The following is a 19,718-nucleotide window of genomic DNA, read 5'->3' as shown; positions in this document are numbered from 1 at the left end:
ATACGACCACCCAACTGTAGGTGATAACTCTGATTAGATAATTTCCATGGAGGCGTGGCCCCGCCCATTCAGTGTGGGCCTTGATTAGTTTACTAGAGCACTATATAAGCTCAGACAGAAGGAGAGGCTTGCTACAGCCAAGAGGGACACTTTGGAGAAAGCACAGGAGCTGAGAGAGTAGCTGTAGCTTACAGAGACATTTTGGAGACGGCCTTCGAAAGCAGTCCTTTGCTCCTGAGAAGCTTAGAGAGGACAAATGCCCCCAAAGCAACTAAGAGTGACATTTTTGAGGAGCTGCAGCTTAGAGAGGAACGTCTTGGGAGAAAGCCATTTTGAAACCAGAGCTCTGAAGCAGACACAAGCCATGTGCCTTCCCAGCTAACAGAGGTTTTCCGGACACCATCGGTCTTCCTCCAAGTGAAGGTACCCGATTGTTGATGACTTACCTTGGACACTTTATGGCCTTAAGACTGTAACTTTGTAACCAAATAAACCCCCTTTATAAAAGCTGATCCATTTCTGGTGTTTTCCAAAAAGGCAGCATTAGCAAACTGGAACACTCACTATGCTAAAAATAGCCTTGATGAGAAAGTATAAGAGCATCTACTGACTCTGTATGGCTTCTGAGATCTAAATTGAGACTCTCCTCTGGTGCTGGTAGGCAATGAAGGTACAGAAGCTCCAAAAGATGGGCTGGGGGAAAAGGGTAAAGGCCTTAATGGAGAATTAGGTTACATGGAAACTAGAAAACACAGGTTGATCAAGTGTTCGCTTTTCTGAAATTAATAATTATTAAAACAGTAAAAAATATATAAGCATACAACGTTAACCCCCCCCCCCCTTTTTTTTTGCCGCTGAAAGATATACAAAAAGAAACAAAGAGGAATGCTACTCCTGGCTACATTTTTTTCAAAAGTTAGGGTAATGTATAACAAGAAAAACAAATGCTTTCCATTTGGTTTCTTACTATTATATAAACAAGCTGATTGTGTCCCCTTTGTCCTTGAGGAACACTAAACCTACCATGTGGTAAAGTTATGTTTGCACCATCAATGATTGCTTGTGCCAGTTCATGATCATTGCTCTCAAAAGCATGTGCTGCAGCCTTCAAGGCATCCCAAATCTCTTTGCGACCTTCAAAAGCTGGTGCGGTATCCCAAAATTCATCCCTCTTGCTGCGCAGTTGTCCATCTGTCATGGGATAATCACTTTTCCATTTTGGTTTCTCCTTTTTCAAAGGCTGGTTACGACCTAAAGCAACTGAGAAGAAAAATAAAAGACATTAATATCAAAATTTACAATAGATGTACCAAAAGTTATCTGGTCATCTCTCGTTTTCATTCTTTCATCAAAATTATGGCTAGAAGTTTACCCACTAGCTAATTTGTTAATTCTGAAACTCCCCTATTTAAAAACTACAAGAACAAATGGAGACATTAGACGGCTCTATTCAAAAGTTTCCATTAGAAGTTAGTAGCTCTTCTCCACTCAGTGTGCCTTCTCCAAAGCATGGTTTAAAACAATTACCTAGAAGAAACAGTAATGAATGTTTCATTAGACTATAATGGCAGGATATACAAAACAGTGAAGAGATGCCCAAAGATAGGTGAGATATGTAGGGAAAACCCAATGGCAATGGCAGTTTGACTCTCAGAACTTCTGGGCATATGAAGCCATGAAATAGGAAATGAAAAATCCCCAAGAGGCAAAAGGCTGCTTTGTGGTGTGCAGAAGAAAAGGCTAATCACCAGATCCATGAAGAAACCTGGTCATAGGAATGATCCCTTTGGCATTCCCCTCTGGAGAACTTTGAAAGCCCCTCTCTGCAACTCAAGCAGAAGCTAATTTAGAAAGGGGGTGGGGAGGGGAGATGGATAGAATCAGTGCCTCAGTCTTTGGATGAACTAGGATTGGAACAGATGATTTCTGATAAACCTCTAAACAAAAAGTAGAACTTCAATACCTTATTCTAGTTTCAACCCAAGAGAAGGAAGAAAAAGAGCAAAAGAGTCCCCTCCTTTTTGCCCCAAGTGGCAGTAACTCTCTTACTGAATGTTATATAGTAGTAGTGTTAGAACAATTCTGATGCAGCTTCTTTGCACTCAGATACTTACCTTGCATATGATTATTGCCATGGGTCATGTTGACACAGAGCATTCACTCTTATCTATGGCTCTGTAGAATTATATGGAGCCACAGATAAGAAATAGTTTGATAGATGGGAGAATAGGTAAAAAGAAAATTGAAGCTTGATGAAACGATAAGAGCACTGGGTAAGAGTGGGTGGAAAATAAATGACAGAGAGGTGGGAAGGAGAGAAGGTGTATGTCAAAATTTAATGTTCTATATTTAATTTCAGGAAAAATGCTAATTTAAGGGAAATTACTCTCAAATGGTTCTCAAGGATCCATGAAATTAACCAGTGCCTCACTAGTCCAGAACCAAATAAAATTTGGGATATGCATAACAGATGATAATACAAACTGACAACAGTACCCAGGCAATCTCTATACCATATGTCAGGTTATGTCCCTGTATGACAGGATCAACCAGTGCTGCAAAACATATTTGTTTCAACATTTATATTAGACCATACTCTTCATTGCTCTGGCCAGCACACATCAAGTCTCTTCAGCCCTCTCATCTGCAGGGTAGCCAACCACCCCACCATCAGCTGCTTTCCTCTTAAAACACTCAATGTTTTGACTCATTGCTATTTCTTTATCCTCTAACTTGTCCTAGTGAAAACCAAACCAGATGGATTCTAAAAGGATATGAACAGCACAGTAGAAAACAGTCTATTTAGGGGCAGAGCTAGAAATACACATCTTTTTAATCAAGTATTTCCTGAGTATCTACAAAGGGTAACACTTATACATATGCACATCAGGTTTAATCCAAATTTGAGACACAATCTGTACTAATGACTTTTGTTTGCAGTTTTCAAATTATATATATGTCAGACTATTATTCTCCCAAAGGGGCTCAAATTATGTCAGATAATTACAATCGACCCACTGATTCCATTAACAAGGTGAAATTAGAGCTAAACTTTTATTTTCTGTTACATTAATCTTTTAGAAGTAGTTTAGGGACAGCACTCTGTATTAAACAGTTTGCCGAGGGGAGTGGAACACAGGACACAATAGGTAGGTAGAATCAGTAGTATATGCACTTGTGAACCCCAAGTCTACTTGAGTAGTTCCATAGAACTGTCTATCCCAAAGTCCTAGAAGGTAAAAAGACATGCAATAGATACAGCAGAGATAATGTGGCGTAATTTTCCTGTCATTGTGAGAAAAAATCACAAGGCAAAGGCAAAACGACAAAACCTCCACAATCTCAGTACCCGACACTAAAGCAATTGAAAGAAGCCCTCAAACAGAGGAACCCAAGAGAAAAACAACGGCATAATAAAGGTAGAAAATACTCTAGAGAAAGTAAAAGCACATTCTTTACAACTTTGAGGTAGCTTTATTTCATTTCCCTTCATCTAGAGGAGGCAGAAGAACAAGGTCTCATGAAATGGACAGACGAAAGAACAAAAGAAAGAACAGAGAAAAAAATCGAAAAAATCTAAATGGATCTCAGGGAAACAATAGATAAAATAAAACGTCCAAACTTAAGACTCATTGGTGTCCCAGAAGGGGAAGAGAAGGGTAAAGGTCTAGAAAGAGTATTCAAAGAAATTGTTGGGGAAAACTTCCCAAACCTTCTACACAATATAAACACACAAAGCATAAATGCCCAGCAAACTCCAAATAGAATAAATCCAAATAAACCCACCCCAAGACATATTCTGATCAGACTGTCAAATACTGAAGAGAAGGAGCAAGTTCTGAAAGCAGCAAGAGAAAAGCAATTCACCACATACAAAGGAAACAACATAAGACTAAGTAGTAACTATTCAGCGGCCGCTATGGAGGCGAGAAGGCAGTGGCATGACATATTTAAAATTCTGAGAGAGAAAAATTTCCAGCCAAGAATACTTTATCCAGCAAAACTCTCCTTCAAATTTGAGGGAGAGCTTAAATTTTTCTCAGACAAACAAACGCTGAGAGACTTTTCCAATAAAAGACCTTCCCTACTTCAGATTCTAAAGAAAGTCCTACCAACAGAGACACAAAGAAAGGAGAAAGAGATATAGAGAATTTTAACAGACATATATAGTACCTTACATCCCAAATCAACAGGACACTCATTTTTCTCTAGTGATCACAGAGCTTTCTCCAGAAGGGACCATAAGCTGGGACATAAAACAAGCCTGAAGAAATTAAAAAAAAAAAAATTTTTTTGAATATACTCAAAGAACATTCTCCAACCATAATGGAATACTTCTATTTAGAAGTCAATAATTTTTGAACTATAACTCCACTATTTACTTCCTACATGATAAAAAATACACAAACTCTAAGGACAAATCAGTGGTTTTGAACTCAATGTAAAATATGTAATTTTAGACAACTATATAAAGGTGGGGGAATGAAGGAGTATAGAACATAGTTTATGTGCCCTATTGAAGTGAAGGTGGTATCAAAGAAAAACCAGATTGATAGGGATTTAAGAGGTTAATTTTAAGCCCCACAGTAAACACAAAGAAATTATCAGAGAATATAACCATAGAGATGAAAAGTAGAGTTTGGGTTAAGAGAAATGGGGGAAGGGGCAATGGGGAGTTAAGAAAGGAGTGTAGGGTTGCTGTTTGAGGTGAAGGGAAATTTCTAGTAATGGATGGTGGGGAAGAGCATAACATCATTCTAAATGTGATTAATCCCACTAATGGAAGGCTAGGGAGGGGGTGGAATGGGAAGATTTAGGCTGTATATATGTTTCCACAACTGAAAAAAGAAAAAAAAAAAAGACAGTCTAACTAGATGACAATTGAATGCTAAGGATGAACTTGGATGGGATTGGAGGGTGGAGGACAGGTGGCTCGAAGGGACACAGTTGAGACATAAGGAAAAGGAAATATAGAATGTAAGCATTGTATCATTGTTGAATCTCATACTTCTTAGCTGCGCTTAATGGAATTACATAAAAGAATGTTCTTGTTCATGGGAAGTACATACGTGAATTATAGTGTATGTTCAAGGATGTGTGCAGCTAACTCATATGTTCAGAAGACAAAGCAATAGATGATGGATGATAGGGAGGGAGGGAGGGAGGGAAAGAAATAGCGATGTGACAGCATGTTATAGTTGGTAGATTGAGCTATCGGGGGAGGGGGTCAGGGTATGATGGAATTCTGTGTATGGGGCTAGTATTGTTTTTGCAAATATTCATGTAACTTTGAATTTATTTCAAAATAAAAAAATAAAAATTAAAAAAAAATGGACAGACGATACATTATGCTGCTTAAGGATATTCATCATTCCAATTGCATTTCCAAATCTATATGCTGTCTAAGGTTCCAAAGTAATTACTCTGAAAAAAGTAATTAAGACAAAATAAAGGTTTGTGACATGAAGAAAGATTACTTTTATTTTTGTCCAGGTCTCTAGTCTACTCCTTGAATCACAAACATATGTAATATAGAATTATATGCCTATAAAATGTCCTTTATTAAAATACTTAAATCTTTCACAACACAAAATATTATTTTAGTGAAACCACTAAGCAATGCAGAATTTTTACTACAAAATCTGCTAAAATTGTCATGTTAAACAAACTAAACATAGTTAATTGCCCAATTCATCTATTAAAAGTAAACAATTAATTAGGGAAAAAAATAAGCATTTAGCAAATGCATTTGAACTAGCTTCTTGTAAAAGCCTGAAAATATTTAGGGTTGTTATGAGGATTTAATAAGTTAGCATCTGTGAGGAAGTGATTGGCAGTCAATAAAACTACAAATATGTGTCTGTTAAATAAATACAAAAAAAATGAAAGTACTATATGAAATAAGAAATATTTAAATATTTTTACAAAAATATATAGGCCAATTCTTGTCTTTTCAAAATTTCTGAACAGAACTTATCTTAGAATTTACTGCAAAGTCCCTTCCTTAATTTTAAAAGGATTGTCTTATAATTGCTATATACTCCTATACATTTATATTTCTAGGAATTTCCACACTTAATCTTGTGTTTTGATTTTAGGTGGTACCACAAACCTACATTTCTGAAAATACTTGGGCACAGAAAACAGTCCAATAGCTATGTTTATACCAAGTCAACCATTTTCAATTATGAAGAAAAAAAATAAGTGAAATACATACACCCAATTGTATTACATTGCATCTTCATAAATCTTCAGATTTCTCTGTTTCAGGCATCTTCTGCCTCTTGTTACCAAGGGAGAGATCCCCAGTAGCAGTCACAGTATTTGGGACTAAGTACTATGCTCCAACTATGAAGAACATAAAGATGAGAAACATCCCTTACTCCCCAAATTTGTTTCTAAATGTTTGAATTACAGGAAACCAACAATCTTCAGTCTTCTTTCATGATTAACATAAAATAAACAAAAGATAAAGCAATCTATGTAATTTCAGAAAATAAGTTGACTGAACAGTTCTTAAGTTGTTCAGGAGTTGACACTCTCCTTTCCAGTTTACTACTTTTTTCAAAACTTTGCCCCAAACTCACCTTCTTCTCAGAAGCCTCTTAATCACATTCATCTACTCTTTATCCTATCTTTCCTTGTAACCTATTAATGCTTCTTCCCACGATGTGACACATAGAGTTCCAACACCTGAAATCCAAGTAAGGCTTGTTTCTCAGATCTAAATAGCACATAATTTTAACTATTTTTAATCCATAATTGAATGCATTTTACAAAAAGCTCATTTTGATATTTTACCAATAAGAAACAATGATCACTGACTGTGAAAACCTTGTGACTCACACTCCCTTTTATCCAGTACATGGACAGAAGAATGGAAAAATAGGGACGAAAATTAGATGAAGAATAGGCTTGGATGGAGGGAATGGCAAGATACAGGTGTTCTTTTTTGCATTCATTTTTAATCTGGAGTAAGGAAAAGGTTCAAAAATGGATTCTGGTGATGAATGCACAACTATATGATGGTGCTGTGAATAAATGATTGTACACCGTGGATGACTATAGGGTATGTGAAAGTATCTCAAACTATATTTAAAAAAGTAAATGAACAAGGGGGGAGGAGGAGAATGGGATGTTTTGGATATTCTTTTTTATTTTAATTTTCATTTTATTTTCTGGAGTAACGAAAATGTTCAAAGTTTGATTGTTTGATGAAAGCACAACTATATGACAATACTGTGAACAACCGATTGTACACTTTGAAATTATCTGTTATGTGATTATATCTCAATAAAACTGCATAAAAAAATAAAGCTAACTGCAGAAAAAAAAAAAAAAAAGAAACTGCTCTCCAAAATGAAATATGATTATACTTATCTGCCTGCTTTGGGCTCCTTTTTGAAAACTCTGTTTTAATGTAGGGACTCTTCAATGAAGAAAGGAGAGGTCATAATGCATGTATCAGGTAAATATCAAGATATGACATATCAATAATAGGTTTAACAGATTGAAAACTGGAAGCATCAGCTTCCCTAATAAAAGAGCCTGAGGAAAAAACTGAATATTTAAAGAGATCACGATCAAAGACAAAATGTTGTTTCAAAGAACTCTGAAGACCAAAGCAGCAAGGAATATGACTGGGATAATGCCCCTATATTAGATTGATTACAAAGAGTCTTGGGATCATGAAAATGGAGGAAAATTTTTTTCTGTCAATCCAGAGTTAAGAATAGATCATAAAGAAGCCTTCCATGACAGACTGTGCTAACCTAAAAGCATACTCACAAAATATTTTATTCTCACAAAAATACAGAATGCACTTGATATACAATGTACATACATACATTCCCTTTACCTAAAGCAACTAACTGCCAAAGTAAAAACAGACATGGGAATTAAAATCCCTAAAATAAGAGCATCAATATGCCAATAGGTACTATACCCATACTTCTTTATTGTCTGAGAATTTAGAGGTAAAAGAGACCCTAAATTGTACAATCCAGCCTTATTATTTAATAAACAGAAAACTAAGACCTAAAGAGGAAAAATGACTTGCTCAAGATAAAAAAAGAGCCAATACTAGCACCCAAACGCCTGGATTCAAAGTCCAGAGCTATGTTTCCATTATACCACTCCAAATCTTACCTGGACTAAGAAATATGTTGTCTTTTACATACCAAATCAAATACAAAGATTCACAATGAAAAAGCTTATGCTGAGTTGTTTTCTAGCAGCACTGAACCATTTTTCATGGGCTTCGTTATGGTCAATGAATATTTAGTCTACAACTGAACAAATGAAAAGCTAACAAGGCAGTACCACTTCCTGAGCCCAATCCAATCTACCACTTAATTCACTTCTTTGGAAGAATCATGCTTATCAAACAGCAAGCAAATAATAAGAGAAAGGTGATGTGGTTTTTTGGTCTATCAGTTTCAACTTATCAGTACTTATCTATAAAGCACAAGGCACAAAAGATCATATGTATTTATCTAGGTAACTCAGATATTTCATTTTTATGTTATTATTTTGTAATACTTTCATTATGCTCCTATCTAAAGCTTATGAAATTAAGCAACTAAATAGTAATTTTATAGACATATATAAAATTCCTAATGTTGTCCTAGGTATCTTAAAATTCAGAAAAAAAAAAAAAAAGAAATCAACAAAATGACCTCACAACCACCTTCTTCAATGTACAAGAAGTCCACTTACCGGTGATCTGAACACACAAACAGGCAACAGGAAAGCCTACCTGCCACCTAATATGCTCAAGGACTTTTCTTAGTGGGTGAAAGTGTTATAAAAGCACACAATTAAATCCCACTTAAAAAAAATCACAAAATTTTATTGAGAAGGCTAAATTTATATAAAATTGAGACTATGAATATGGGTACTTAACAACAGATCACTGCAACTTTAAAGTAATATATTAAACTCTCAGAGGGTTCATTCTACTGGGTAGAGGTGATGGCATTACCTAGCATCACATTCTTTGGAATGCAGAGATCTTTTCTTTAATTGATGGATAAATTTGAGGGGGCTCAAATCAAGGATGCCCACTATCTCCACTACCATTTACGCTACACTGAAGATGTCAGCCTGCACAATCAGAACAAAACAAGGAGAAGTGTAAGAACCAGAAAGGAGGAAGTAAAACTATTCCTAATTGAAAGAAAATCAATGTAAAAATTAAATAAGAAAATATAAAGAGCAGCAGGATATAAAATATAAGCCTTCTTATATACATAAAATAACCAGCTAGAAGAAATAATGGACGACAAGGTCCCATTTACAATGGCAACAGTAAAGATAAAATACTTGGAAGGAACCTAAGAAATAGGTAACATACTGTACCAGTTTGTGAATATTATGTCCCCCAGAAAAAGCCATGTTCTTTGATGCAATCTTGTGGGGGCAGACATATTGGTGGGGATTAGGCTGGAACATTTGGATTAGGCTGTTTCCATGGAAATGTGCCCCATCCAACTGTGGGTGATAACTCTGATTGGGTAGTTTCCATGGAGGTGTGGCCCTACCCACTCAGGGTGGGTCTTGAATGATTTACTGGAGTACTTTAAAAAGAGCAACACAGGCCCAGATGTTTGCTACAGCCAAGAGGGACACTGTGAAGAATGCACAGAAGCAGAGAGAGGAGCTGCAGATGAGACACAGTTTGAAGATGGCTGTTGAAAACAGACTCTTGCTCCAGAGAAGCTAAGAGAGGACAAACACTCCAAGAGCAACTGAGAGCGACACTTTGAAGAGGAGCTGCAGCCTAGAGAGGAACGTCCTGGGAGGAAGCCATTTCGAAACCAGAACTTGGAGCAGACACCAGCCACATACCTTCCCAGCTAACAGAGGTTTTCTGGATACCATTGGCCATCCTCCAGTGAAGGTACCTGATTGTTGATGCATTACCTTGGACACTTTATGGCCTTAAGACTGTAACTGTGTAACCAAATAAACCCCCTTTATAAAAGCCAATCCATTTTTGGTGTTTTGCATTCCGGAAGCCTTAGCAAACTGGAACACATATATATCAGGAAAATTTTTAAAACTCCTGAAAGACAAAAGTAGATTTGGACAAAATGAAGATATCTCTTGTTCTTGGACTAGATGATTCAATATCATAAAGATGTCTATCCTTTCAAGTTATTATCTACATTTAACATGATCCAAATAAGATTTTAAAATATTTTGAGAAGTTAAATGGCTAGATTACAAAAAATTCATATAGAAAAAAAGAAAAGCAAGAATAGCTAAGAAAACCAGCTTAGCGCAGAGCTGGCCTGATTTCCAGTGTGGATTCCTCGTCTCAGTTCTGGAGGAAGCAGAGTAACCCTTGTGCACAAGGCATATATGTCTTCCCAATCTGTCAGGTAGTGGCCTGAGGGAGGGACCTGCCCTGTGTGTAAAAGGCAGTACACAGAGCTCTCTTACAGGATACAGTCAGTTGGCTACCTGGGGCAAGGGACTGCTGGCTGTGGGACATAAAGGGTAGTGCCTGGGACTGTAAGAAAACTATTTCTTAGGGAAGAGGAGCCATTTGTAGCCATGTAAATGGGGGAATTCCAATGGCCACCTGCAAATGCCCAAGACAAGACTCATGCACAGAAAGGAACAGGGAAGCCCCTATGCTTTGGCTTGAAGCTATTCTATAAACTCTTTGTATGGGTAAGCTCTGAAGGAGAGCATATGCAAGGTCAATCTGCAAAGACTGGGAAAAGTGTTGTTGTTGTTGTTGTTTTTCCTTCTTTTACTTTTATTTATTGTTAGCTCCTGGCAATCAAGGAAATCTCTGTCATAACACTAACTGGATATAAGCTTAAGGAACAGATGCCTCAGAGTCTAAATTTCAGCAATCACAGCTCAAAATATCAAGACATCCAAAGAAAAAAGTTTCAGCAAATGAGTACAAAAACATACAAAGAAACAGGAAGCAATGGCCCAGATCAAAGAGAAGATTAAAGCATCAGAAACCATCAATGAGTAGGATCAGTCCAGGGACATTCCAGACAAAGACTTATAAAAAATGGTCCTAAATATGACAGAAGAGCTAAAGGAAAATATGAACAAGGAAGTACAAGAAATCAGGAAAACAACAGATGAACATAAAGAGAATAGCAATAGAGAGATGAAAATTATGAAAAGGAACCAAACAGAGTTGAAGACCCCAGGAACAGAATTAAAAATTCCCTAGGGGGGTTCAATAGCGTATTGGAGCTAGAGGAAGAAAGATATTGGAGCTGGTAGAAGAAAGAATCAGTGAACTTGAAGATAAGACAATTGAAATCATCCAGTGTGAGAAACAGAAAGAAAGCATAAATAGTGAACAGAGCCTGAGGAACCTGTGAGACACCATCAAGCATACCAATATACAGCACTGTGAGAGTACTAGGAGAAGAGAGAGGGAAATGAGCAGAGAAAAAAATGAAACAGAGAGAAAAGAGAAAATGGCTGAAAACTTCCCAAATTTAACTCAAGATGCGAATATACACAATCGAGATACTCAAAAAACACCAAACAAGATAAACCCAATTGGACCCAGCACACCATGTTATAATCACACATCAAATACCAAAGGTAAGGACAGAATTCTGAAAGCTGCAAGGAAGAAGCAACTTATCACAAACAAGGGAGCCTCAATAAGATTAAGTGCAGATTTCTCATTGGAAACCATGAAAGCAAGAAGGCAGCAGGAAGACTATTTTTAAATTGCTGAAAGCAAAAAAAAAAAAGGCCAACCAAGAATTCTATATCTGGCAATATCTTTGAAAAATGAGGATGGATTTAAGCCATTCCCAGATAACAAAAGCTGAGAGATTTCATCACCACTAGACTGGCCTTACAAGAAATGCTAAAGGGAACTCTGTAGGTTGGAAGGAAAGAACATGACAATTGACTGAAGTCACATGAAGAAATAAAAATCTCTGGTAAAGACGATGACATGGATAAATATAAACACCACAACTATAGTATTTTTTAGTATGCAACACAGTTTTTTACTCCTTACAGGCTTTAAAATGCAAACATATAAAAAGTCATGATAAATCTATGGTTTGGGACATAATGTATAGAGATATGATTTGTAAATGATATTCTGTAGATTCAGGATGTTAAATTTGAGTGCCATGGTGACCACAAAGAAAAATATCAGGGAATTATAAAAGATCACAGAGACAGAAAGTCAAGTACAGGACACCAGGGGTGGGGTGCAGGGGCAATGGGGAGTTAATGCAAAATGGGTGTAGGGTTTCTGTTTAGGGTGAAGGGAAAGTTCTAGTAATGGATGGTTGTGAGGGTACTGCAACATTCTGAATGTGATTAATCCCACTGAATGATATGGTTGGGATGGGAAGATTTATGTTGCCTATGTGCTTCCCCAATTTTTAAAAAAAAAAAGAAACTAGAGACAGTGACATTTAAATGTGATACACTATACTGGGAGGATCTAAGAATGGAGGAGAAAGGTTCAGAAGGACATTATTGAGCAACCAAAGAAAGAAAAATAGACAAATGGAACCTCATCAAAATTAAAAATTTTTGTTCAGCAAGGAACTTTGCCATGAAAGTAAAATGACAACCTACACAATAGGAGAAAATATTTGGAAACCACATATCCATTAAGGGTTTAAATCCAGAATATATAAAGAAATCCTACAACTTAACAACAAATAACAAGCAACCCAACACAGGCAAAAAACTCAAACAGACATGTCTCCAAAGATATACAAACAGCCAAAAAGCCCATGAAAAGATGCTCAACATCATTAGCCATTAGGGAAATGAAACTGAAACCACAATGAGATACCATTTCATACCCCCTAGAATGGCTACTATTAAAAAAAAAAAAAAAAGGGAAAAGTACAAGGACTGGAGAGGATGTGGAGAACTAGGAACAGTCATTTAAAGTTAGTAGGAATGTAAAATGGTGCAGCTGCTGTGGAAGACAGTGTGGTGGTGCCTCAGAAAATTTAATTATAGAACTACCATATGACCCGCCAATCCTACTTGTAGGTATATACCTAAAAGAATTGAAGGCAAGGACTAGAACAGCTATTTGCACACTGATGTTCATAGCAGCATTATTCACTATTACTAACAGAAGGAAGCAACTCAAGTGTGCATTAACCAATGAATGGATAAACACAATGTGGGATTTACAAACAATGGAATATTATCCAGCTGTCAAAAGGAAAGAAGTTCTGATAAACATGACAACATGGATGAACCCTGAAGACATCAGGTTGAGTTAAATAAGCCAGACATAAAAGGACAAATAATGTATGTTCTCACAGGTAAAATTAAAAGTGAGCCAGGGACATTTGGTTATGCCAAGAGAGCAAGAAACTGCTCAAAGGCTAAGGAAATAATGCCAAAAGCACACAGGAGGTTCCTCAGAAAGCTAAACATGGGATTATCTAATGACCCAGCAATTCCATTCCTCGGTATACACCCAAAATAATTGAAAACAGGGACTCAAGATATTTGTAGACCAATGTTCCTATTAGCATTATTCACAATAGCCAAAAGGTAGAAACTACCAAAATGTTCATCAATGGATGAAGGAATAAATGAAATATGACATATGCATCCAATGGAAAATTATTCAGTCAAAAAAAGGAATAAAGTTCTGATTCACACTACAATACAGATGAATCTTGAAAACAGTATTCCAAGTGAAGTAAGCCAAACCCAAAAGTACAAATATTGTATGATTCCACTTATATGAAATATCTAAAATAGGCAAATTCATAGAAACAGAAAATAGATTAGAGGTTACTAGGGGCTTAGGTGGGGGAAAGATCAGGAGCAACTGCTTAGTTGGTACAGAGTTTCTGCTAGGGGTGATGAAAAAGTTTTGGTAATGGATGGCGGTGATGAGTGTACAACATTGTGAATGTAATTAATGCTACAGAATTGTACAGATAAAAATGGCTAAAACTACAAATTTTGTTATCTATATTTTATCACAATAATATTTTAAAAACAAACAAAAAACAAGGAGGCTGAATTAGCTAGTTTCCAGGCCCCTTCTCTGATAGTCTGAGGTAAATCTCTGTTCTGGTTTGCTAATGCTGCTGGAATGCAAAACACTAGAAATGGCTAGGCTCTTAAAAAGGGGGTTTATTTGGTTACAAAATTACAGTCTTAAGGCCATAAAGTGTCCAAGGTAAGTCATCAGCAATGGGGTACCTTCACTGGAGGATGGCCAATGGTGTCCGGAAAACCTCTGTTAGCTGGGAAGGTACGTGGCTGGCGTCTGCTCCAGAGTTCTAGTTTCAAAATGGCTTTGTCCCAGGATGTGCCTCTCCAGGCTGCAGTTCCTCAAAAATATCACTCTTAGTTGCTCCTGGGGCGTTTTTCCTCTCTTAGCTTCTCCGGAGCAAAAGTCTGCTTTCAACAGCAGTCTTCAAACTGTCTCTCATCTGCAGCTCCTCCCTCAGCTCCTGTGCTTTCTTCAGAGTGTTCCACTTTGCTATAGCAAGCTTGCTCCTTCTGTCTGAGCTTATATAGTGCTCTAGTAAACTAATCAAGGCCCATGCTGAATGGGCAGGGCCACATCTCCATGGAAACTACCCAATCAGAGTCATCACCCACAGTTGGGTGGGTCGTATCTCCATGGAAACATTCAAAGAACTACAATCTATCAACACAGATAGGTCTGCCCACACAAGATTACATCAAAGACAATTGCATTTTGAGGGACATAATGCATTCAAACTAGCACAATCTTCCTAGGCAGACACAGCCCTCAGCTGAGGCAGGCAGGCAAGTGGGCATGATGAGTACATGGGCTCTGGATGTCTGGCATGGAGTTGCCACAGAGAAACTGGTCGAACAGAAATGTAAGTAAGCTGCCTTGAAGGAAGGGTTAGCTGGCACAGACAAGACCGTGACTAAGTTTCACAAAGATGTACCAGCTACCGCATTCTTAGAGCCCCACATTCCAAGGAATGATGCTGTATATAATAATTTATTATTATTTTTTTTAATAAATCCTAAGAAACTGCATGAATTTCATTGTTGGGAATCTTCCCCATATCATCTTCTCTACCTAGGGTGCTCTGACGAGTGCTTGGGGTATGAAGTATAGATGTGTAAGAAAGGACCCTGGGGTCTGATTTCTAAATCACACATGTGTACACAATATATTTTTGAAATGAAGCCTTTGCTTCTTTGGGGGGGGGGGGGGACAAAGGAGACAGTTTGAAGGAGGCACTATCTGGATCAATTTCTGAGCATCAAAAATAATGACTGAAATTGATTTTAAATTAAATTCATGAATGCCTATTACTACTAAAAGGGGGATGAATGAAAGGTTCTTCATTATAGAAGAATGTCAGTATAAAGGAAGAAAAGAATGTACAGATTTATGAAAATTATTCTTGCAACCCTAATTGATTCAGGTAAGGAGCAACAGATACTAAAGCATCATGGGTGTTTTAGTTTGCTAAAGTTGCTGAAATGTACTATACCAGGAACAGGGTGGCTTTTACAATGGGGATTTATTAACTTACAATTTACAGTTCTTAGGCCATGAAAATATCCAACTCAAGGCATCAACAAGATGACACCTGGACTTGAAGACAGGCTGCCGGTATCCAGGATACCTCTGTCACACTGAAAGCACATGGTCGACGTCTGCTGGTCCTTCGCTCCCAGGTTTCATTGCTTTCAACTTCTGATTCTAGTGGCTTCCTCTCTGAGCTTCTGTGGGTCCTCTCTCAGCTCTCCAGGGCTTCTCTGAGTTCTCTGGGCTTCTTCTGTGTGTCCTTTATCCTCTTGTAAAGGGCTCCAGTAAGGGTATTAAGACCCACAATGAAGGAGGTGGGTCACACATCAATTGAAATAATCTAATCAAAGGGTCCCACCTACAATAAGTCTGCACCCACACCAATGGACTAAAAGCCTTTTCTGGGGTACATAACAGCTTCAAACCACCACAGTGGGTAATAGGATATTCTAGGTATCAAAAGATCACCCTATAGATTACTAATTGCAAAGGAGAAAGTAGCCGGTAGGCATCTGATATTCATTACCTAATCAAATGACTAAGCTTAGCATTACTAAAAGACAAATAAAATGAAATTCTATGACTCCTGATGTATTGCAATATAAAGTATACATCATCAAATACGAAGCATTCTTAACCAAAATAATTAACATGAATCTAATTAAGCTTCTAAACCTAACTTCCTGTTTATAGGAAAAACAAAGAATAAAAGAACAAGTTAAAATGTCTTCAGACTCTGCCGAACATCCCTGGGTTGAGAACCACTGGTCTAGCTCAAAAGAGATATAACTAAATGGAGTGCATGAAACTTGATTGGAACCTCGTTTGTAAAAAGTTGTGAAAGACATTTTGGGACAACTGAAGAAATCTGAGTATGACTAAATATTAGATATTAAAAATCACTTTTTAATTTCTTAGGTATGATAATGGTATGTAGTGATGGAAGAAAATAGTCTTATTCATAGAGGAGGGACATGCTGAAATTATTAGGAATACTTTGTCTGGTATGTCCCGGGTCTGGTCCTCCTTGTCGTTAGTTCTTAATAAGATTTATCTTCTTTGTCTGGGCCATCACTTCCTGTTTCTTTGTATGTTTTATAACCGTTTGTTGAAACCTGGAAATTTTGATGTTTTAATGTGTTATTGCTGGAATTTAGACTCTGTGGTGTCTGGTTTTAAGCTTGAAACCAGCCAGTACTATGGTCAGTACTATGACAGAGTCTTCCTTGATTGCCAGGAGCTAAAGAAAAAAACAATCATAAAATCATCTTTCCCAGTCTTTGCAGTTTTACCTGTGAAAGTGCTCTCTTTCAGGGTTATCTATACCATGAGATTAGAGAATAGCTCCAGGTCAAAGTGTAGGGGTTTCCCTGATCCTTCCTGGGCATGTGTCTTGTCTTGGTCATAACAAATGGTCCTAAGAATTCCCCCATTTACACGGATATGATTGTCCCCTCTTCCCTAGGAAATAGTTTCCTCACAGCCTTGGGCAATGCACTGTTTGTTCTACAGCCAGCAATCCCTTGCCCCAGGCAGCACAACTTGACTGCTCTCCCACTGTGTTCTTTAGGAGAGCTCAGTAAGCCACCTTCTACATGCAGGGCAAGTTCTGGGACAGTGAGTCCCTCAAGCCATCACCAAACAGACAGGGCCAGACATCCATGCTCGTAGTACGTGCATGAGAGTTACTCTGCCCCCACTGGAACCAGGACCAGGGATCTGCACTGGGAGTGTAGGCTGGCTGCATGCTCAGTTGGTCAAGGGTAGCAGAGAGGCCACCCAGGGCGCCACCAGAACCTACCAATGTTAAGTAGCCTGATGGTTGATTTGGTACTTGCCCTGTTACTGCTTTAGTCCTTTAGCTATTTTCTGAGGCTTTGAAAAAGACATTTCTGCAAGTTCTTGCTGATTGTTCAAAGCTTCTGTGGGTGGGACAGAGCCCCAAACCATCTTACTCCACCATCATAAACCCAGAGCCTAGGATTTCACTTTTAGCTATGCAGCAGGATTTTTAACGTATGTAGACAAAATACAAATGAAACTAAGAAGGAAGACTAAAGGGGCCTATATATTTGTAGGGCCTCTTATTTTACTTGAAGTGGTAAAATAATAACTCTGAAATAGGTATATTGCAATCGTTAAAGCAAACATAAAAAAGCACAAAGAGATAAAGTGGAAAGCTGACAGGTAAACTAAAATAAGAGTATTAAACAACATTCTAGCAATCCAAGTGAAGGCAGGAATGGGGACAAAGGAACAGAAAAACAGAGATGGGAAAAACACAAAATATATAATAAATATATCATATAATAAATACATAATAAAATGACAGACTGAATTCATAACATTAATCATAGTAAATGTAAATGGTCTAAAAGCACCAATTAAAAGAGATTGTGAGACTGAATTTTTAAAAAGACAACTATAAGCTGTCTACAAGGGACTCTGCAAATATCCCAACATAGAGAGGTAACAAGCAAAATGATGGAAAATAATACATTCCACCCAACAATGATAGAATACATACCCTTATCAAATGCGCGTGGAACATTCACCACAATTGACATATACTGGGCCAAACAAACCTTAAAAGAATAGAAATTATACAGAGTATGTTCTACAATCATAACAGAATTAAACTAGAAATTAATAATAAAGATAGCTGGAAAACCATCAAATAATTAGAAATTAAACAATACACATCTAAATAAGCCACAAGTCAAAAGAGAAATCTCAAGAGAAATTAGAAAATACTTTGAATGGAATGAAAATGATCAATTTAAGAGATGCAGCCAAAAAGTACTGCTTAGAAGGAAATTTATTAAAATGTTTTGCTTATATTAGAAAAGGTCTCAAATCAAGTGTACACTTCCACCTTAAAAATGTAAAAGAATAAATTAAATTCAAAGCAAACATAAGAAAATAAAGCACAGAAATAAAAAACAGAAAAATAATTGAGAAAAAGACAATGATTACCAATATTAGTAGCTAATCATTGTAAGCCAACAAAATAGATAACCTAGATGAAACCGACAAATTTCTAAAAATACACAAATTACCAATACTGACTCAAGAAGAAATAGAAAATCACAATGGACATATAACACGTACTGAATCAGTAAACAAAAACCTCCCACCAAAGAAAAGTCTAGGACCTGATAGCTTCATTGGTGAATTCTACCAAACATTTAAAGAAGAAATAATACCAACAATTATTACAAACTGTTTTGGTTTGCTAATGCTGCTGTCATGCAAAATACCAGAAATGCATTGGCTTTTATAAAGGGGGTTTATTTGCTCACAAATTTAGTCTGAAGACCATGTAAATGTCCAAATTAAGGTATCAACACAAGTATACCTTCACCAAAGGAAGGCCAATGGCGTCTGGAAAACCTCTGTTAGCTGGGAATGCACGTGCTGGTGTCTGCTGATCCCAGTTTGTCTTCCAGCTCCTCAGCTCCTGTGTGTTCTTCAAAATGTTGCTCTTAGGGTGTTTTGTCCTCTCGTAGCTTCTCCAGAGAAAAGTGTCAGCAAAAGTCTGCTTTCAATGGCCATCTCCAAAATGTCTCTCTTGGCTGTAGCAGTGGGATCCTTCTGTCTGAGTTTTTATATAGGACTCCAACGATTAAATCAAGATCCATGCTGAATGGGTGGGGTTACATGTTCATGGAAATAATCTAATCAAAGGTATTTATCCACAGTTGGGTGGGTCACATCTCCATGGAAACAATCTAATCCAAAGATTCCAACCTAATCAACACTAATATGTCTGCTCCCACAATATTGCATTAAAGAATATGGCATCTTGGGGGACATAATACATCCAAACCGGCACACCAAACTTTCTCAAACGCTTCCAAATATTACAAGAGGAGAAAACATTTCCTAACTCATTCTATGAGTCCACAATTACTCTGATGACAAAGTCAAACATAGATGCCACAGAAAAATGAAAAAAAAAAAAAAAAAAAAAAAGTACAGACCAATATCCCTTTTAAATATAAAGGCAAAAATTCTCAACAAATACTAGCAGATAAAATCCAGCAGCAGAGTAAAAGGATTATACACTATGACCAAGTAAGATTTACTGGGAATGCAAGAGTAGTTCTAACATAAGAAAATCAATGTAATATACCACATTAATAGAATGAAGGGGAAAAAATGGTATGATCATCTCATTTGACACAGAAAAGTT

At 37.1% G+C, this 19,718-nt stretch overlaps 1 protein-coding gene across 1 annotated transcript in view; it reads right to left on the bottom strand.

The window, feature by feature from the left end:
• Positions 1-894: 894 nt before the first annotated feature.
• UBTD2 (ubiquitin domain containing 2) overlaps positions 895-19,718 on the bottom strand; it is a 55,221-nt gene continuing 36,397 nt past the window's right edge. Inside the window, exon 4 of the mRNA XM_037800938.1 lies at positions 895-1,260. Coding sequence (XP_037656866.1) covers positions 917-1,260 — 344 coding nt within the window. The 3' untranslated portion in view covers positions 895-916. The remainder of the gene's footprint in view (positions 1,261-19,718) is intronic.

The sequence above is a fragment of the Choloepus didactylus genome, chromosome 13, assembly GCF_015220235.1.
Source record: "Choloepus didactylus isolate mChoDid1 chromosome 13, mChoDid1.pri, whole genome shotgun sequence".
In the NCBI taxonomy this organism is placed as follows: Eukaryota; Metazoa; Chordata; class Mammalia; order Pilosa; family Megalonychidae; genus Choloepus; species Choloepus didactylus.
The sequence above is the reverse complement of the archived record's forward strand: the minus strand, read 5'-3'. Positions and strand labels throughout refer to the sequence as shown.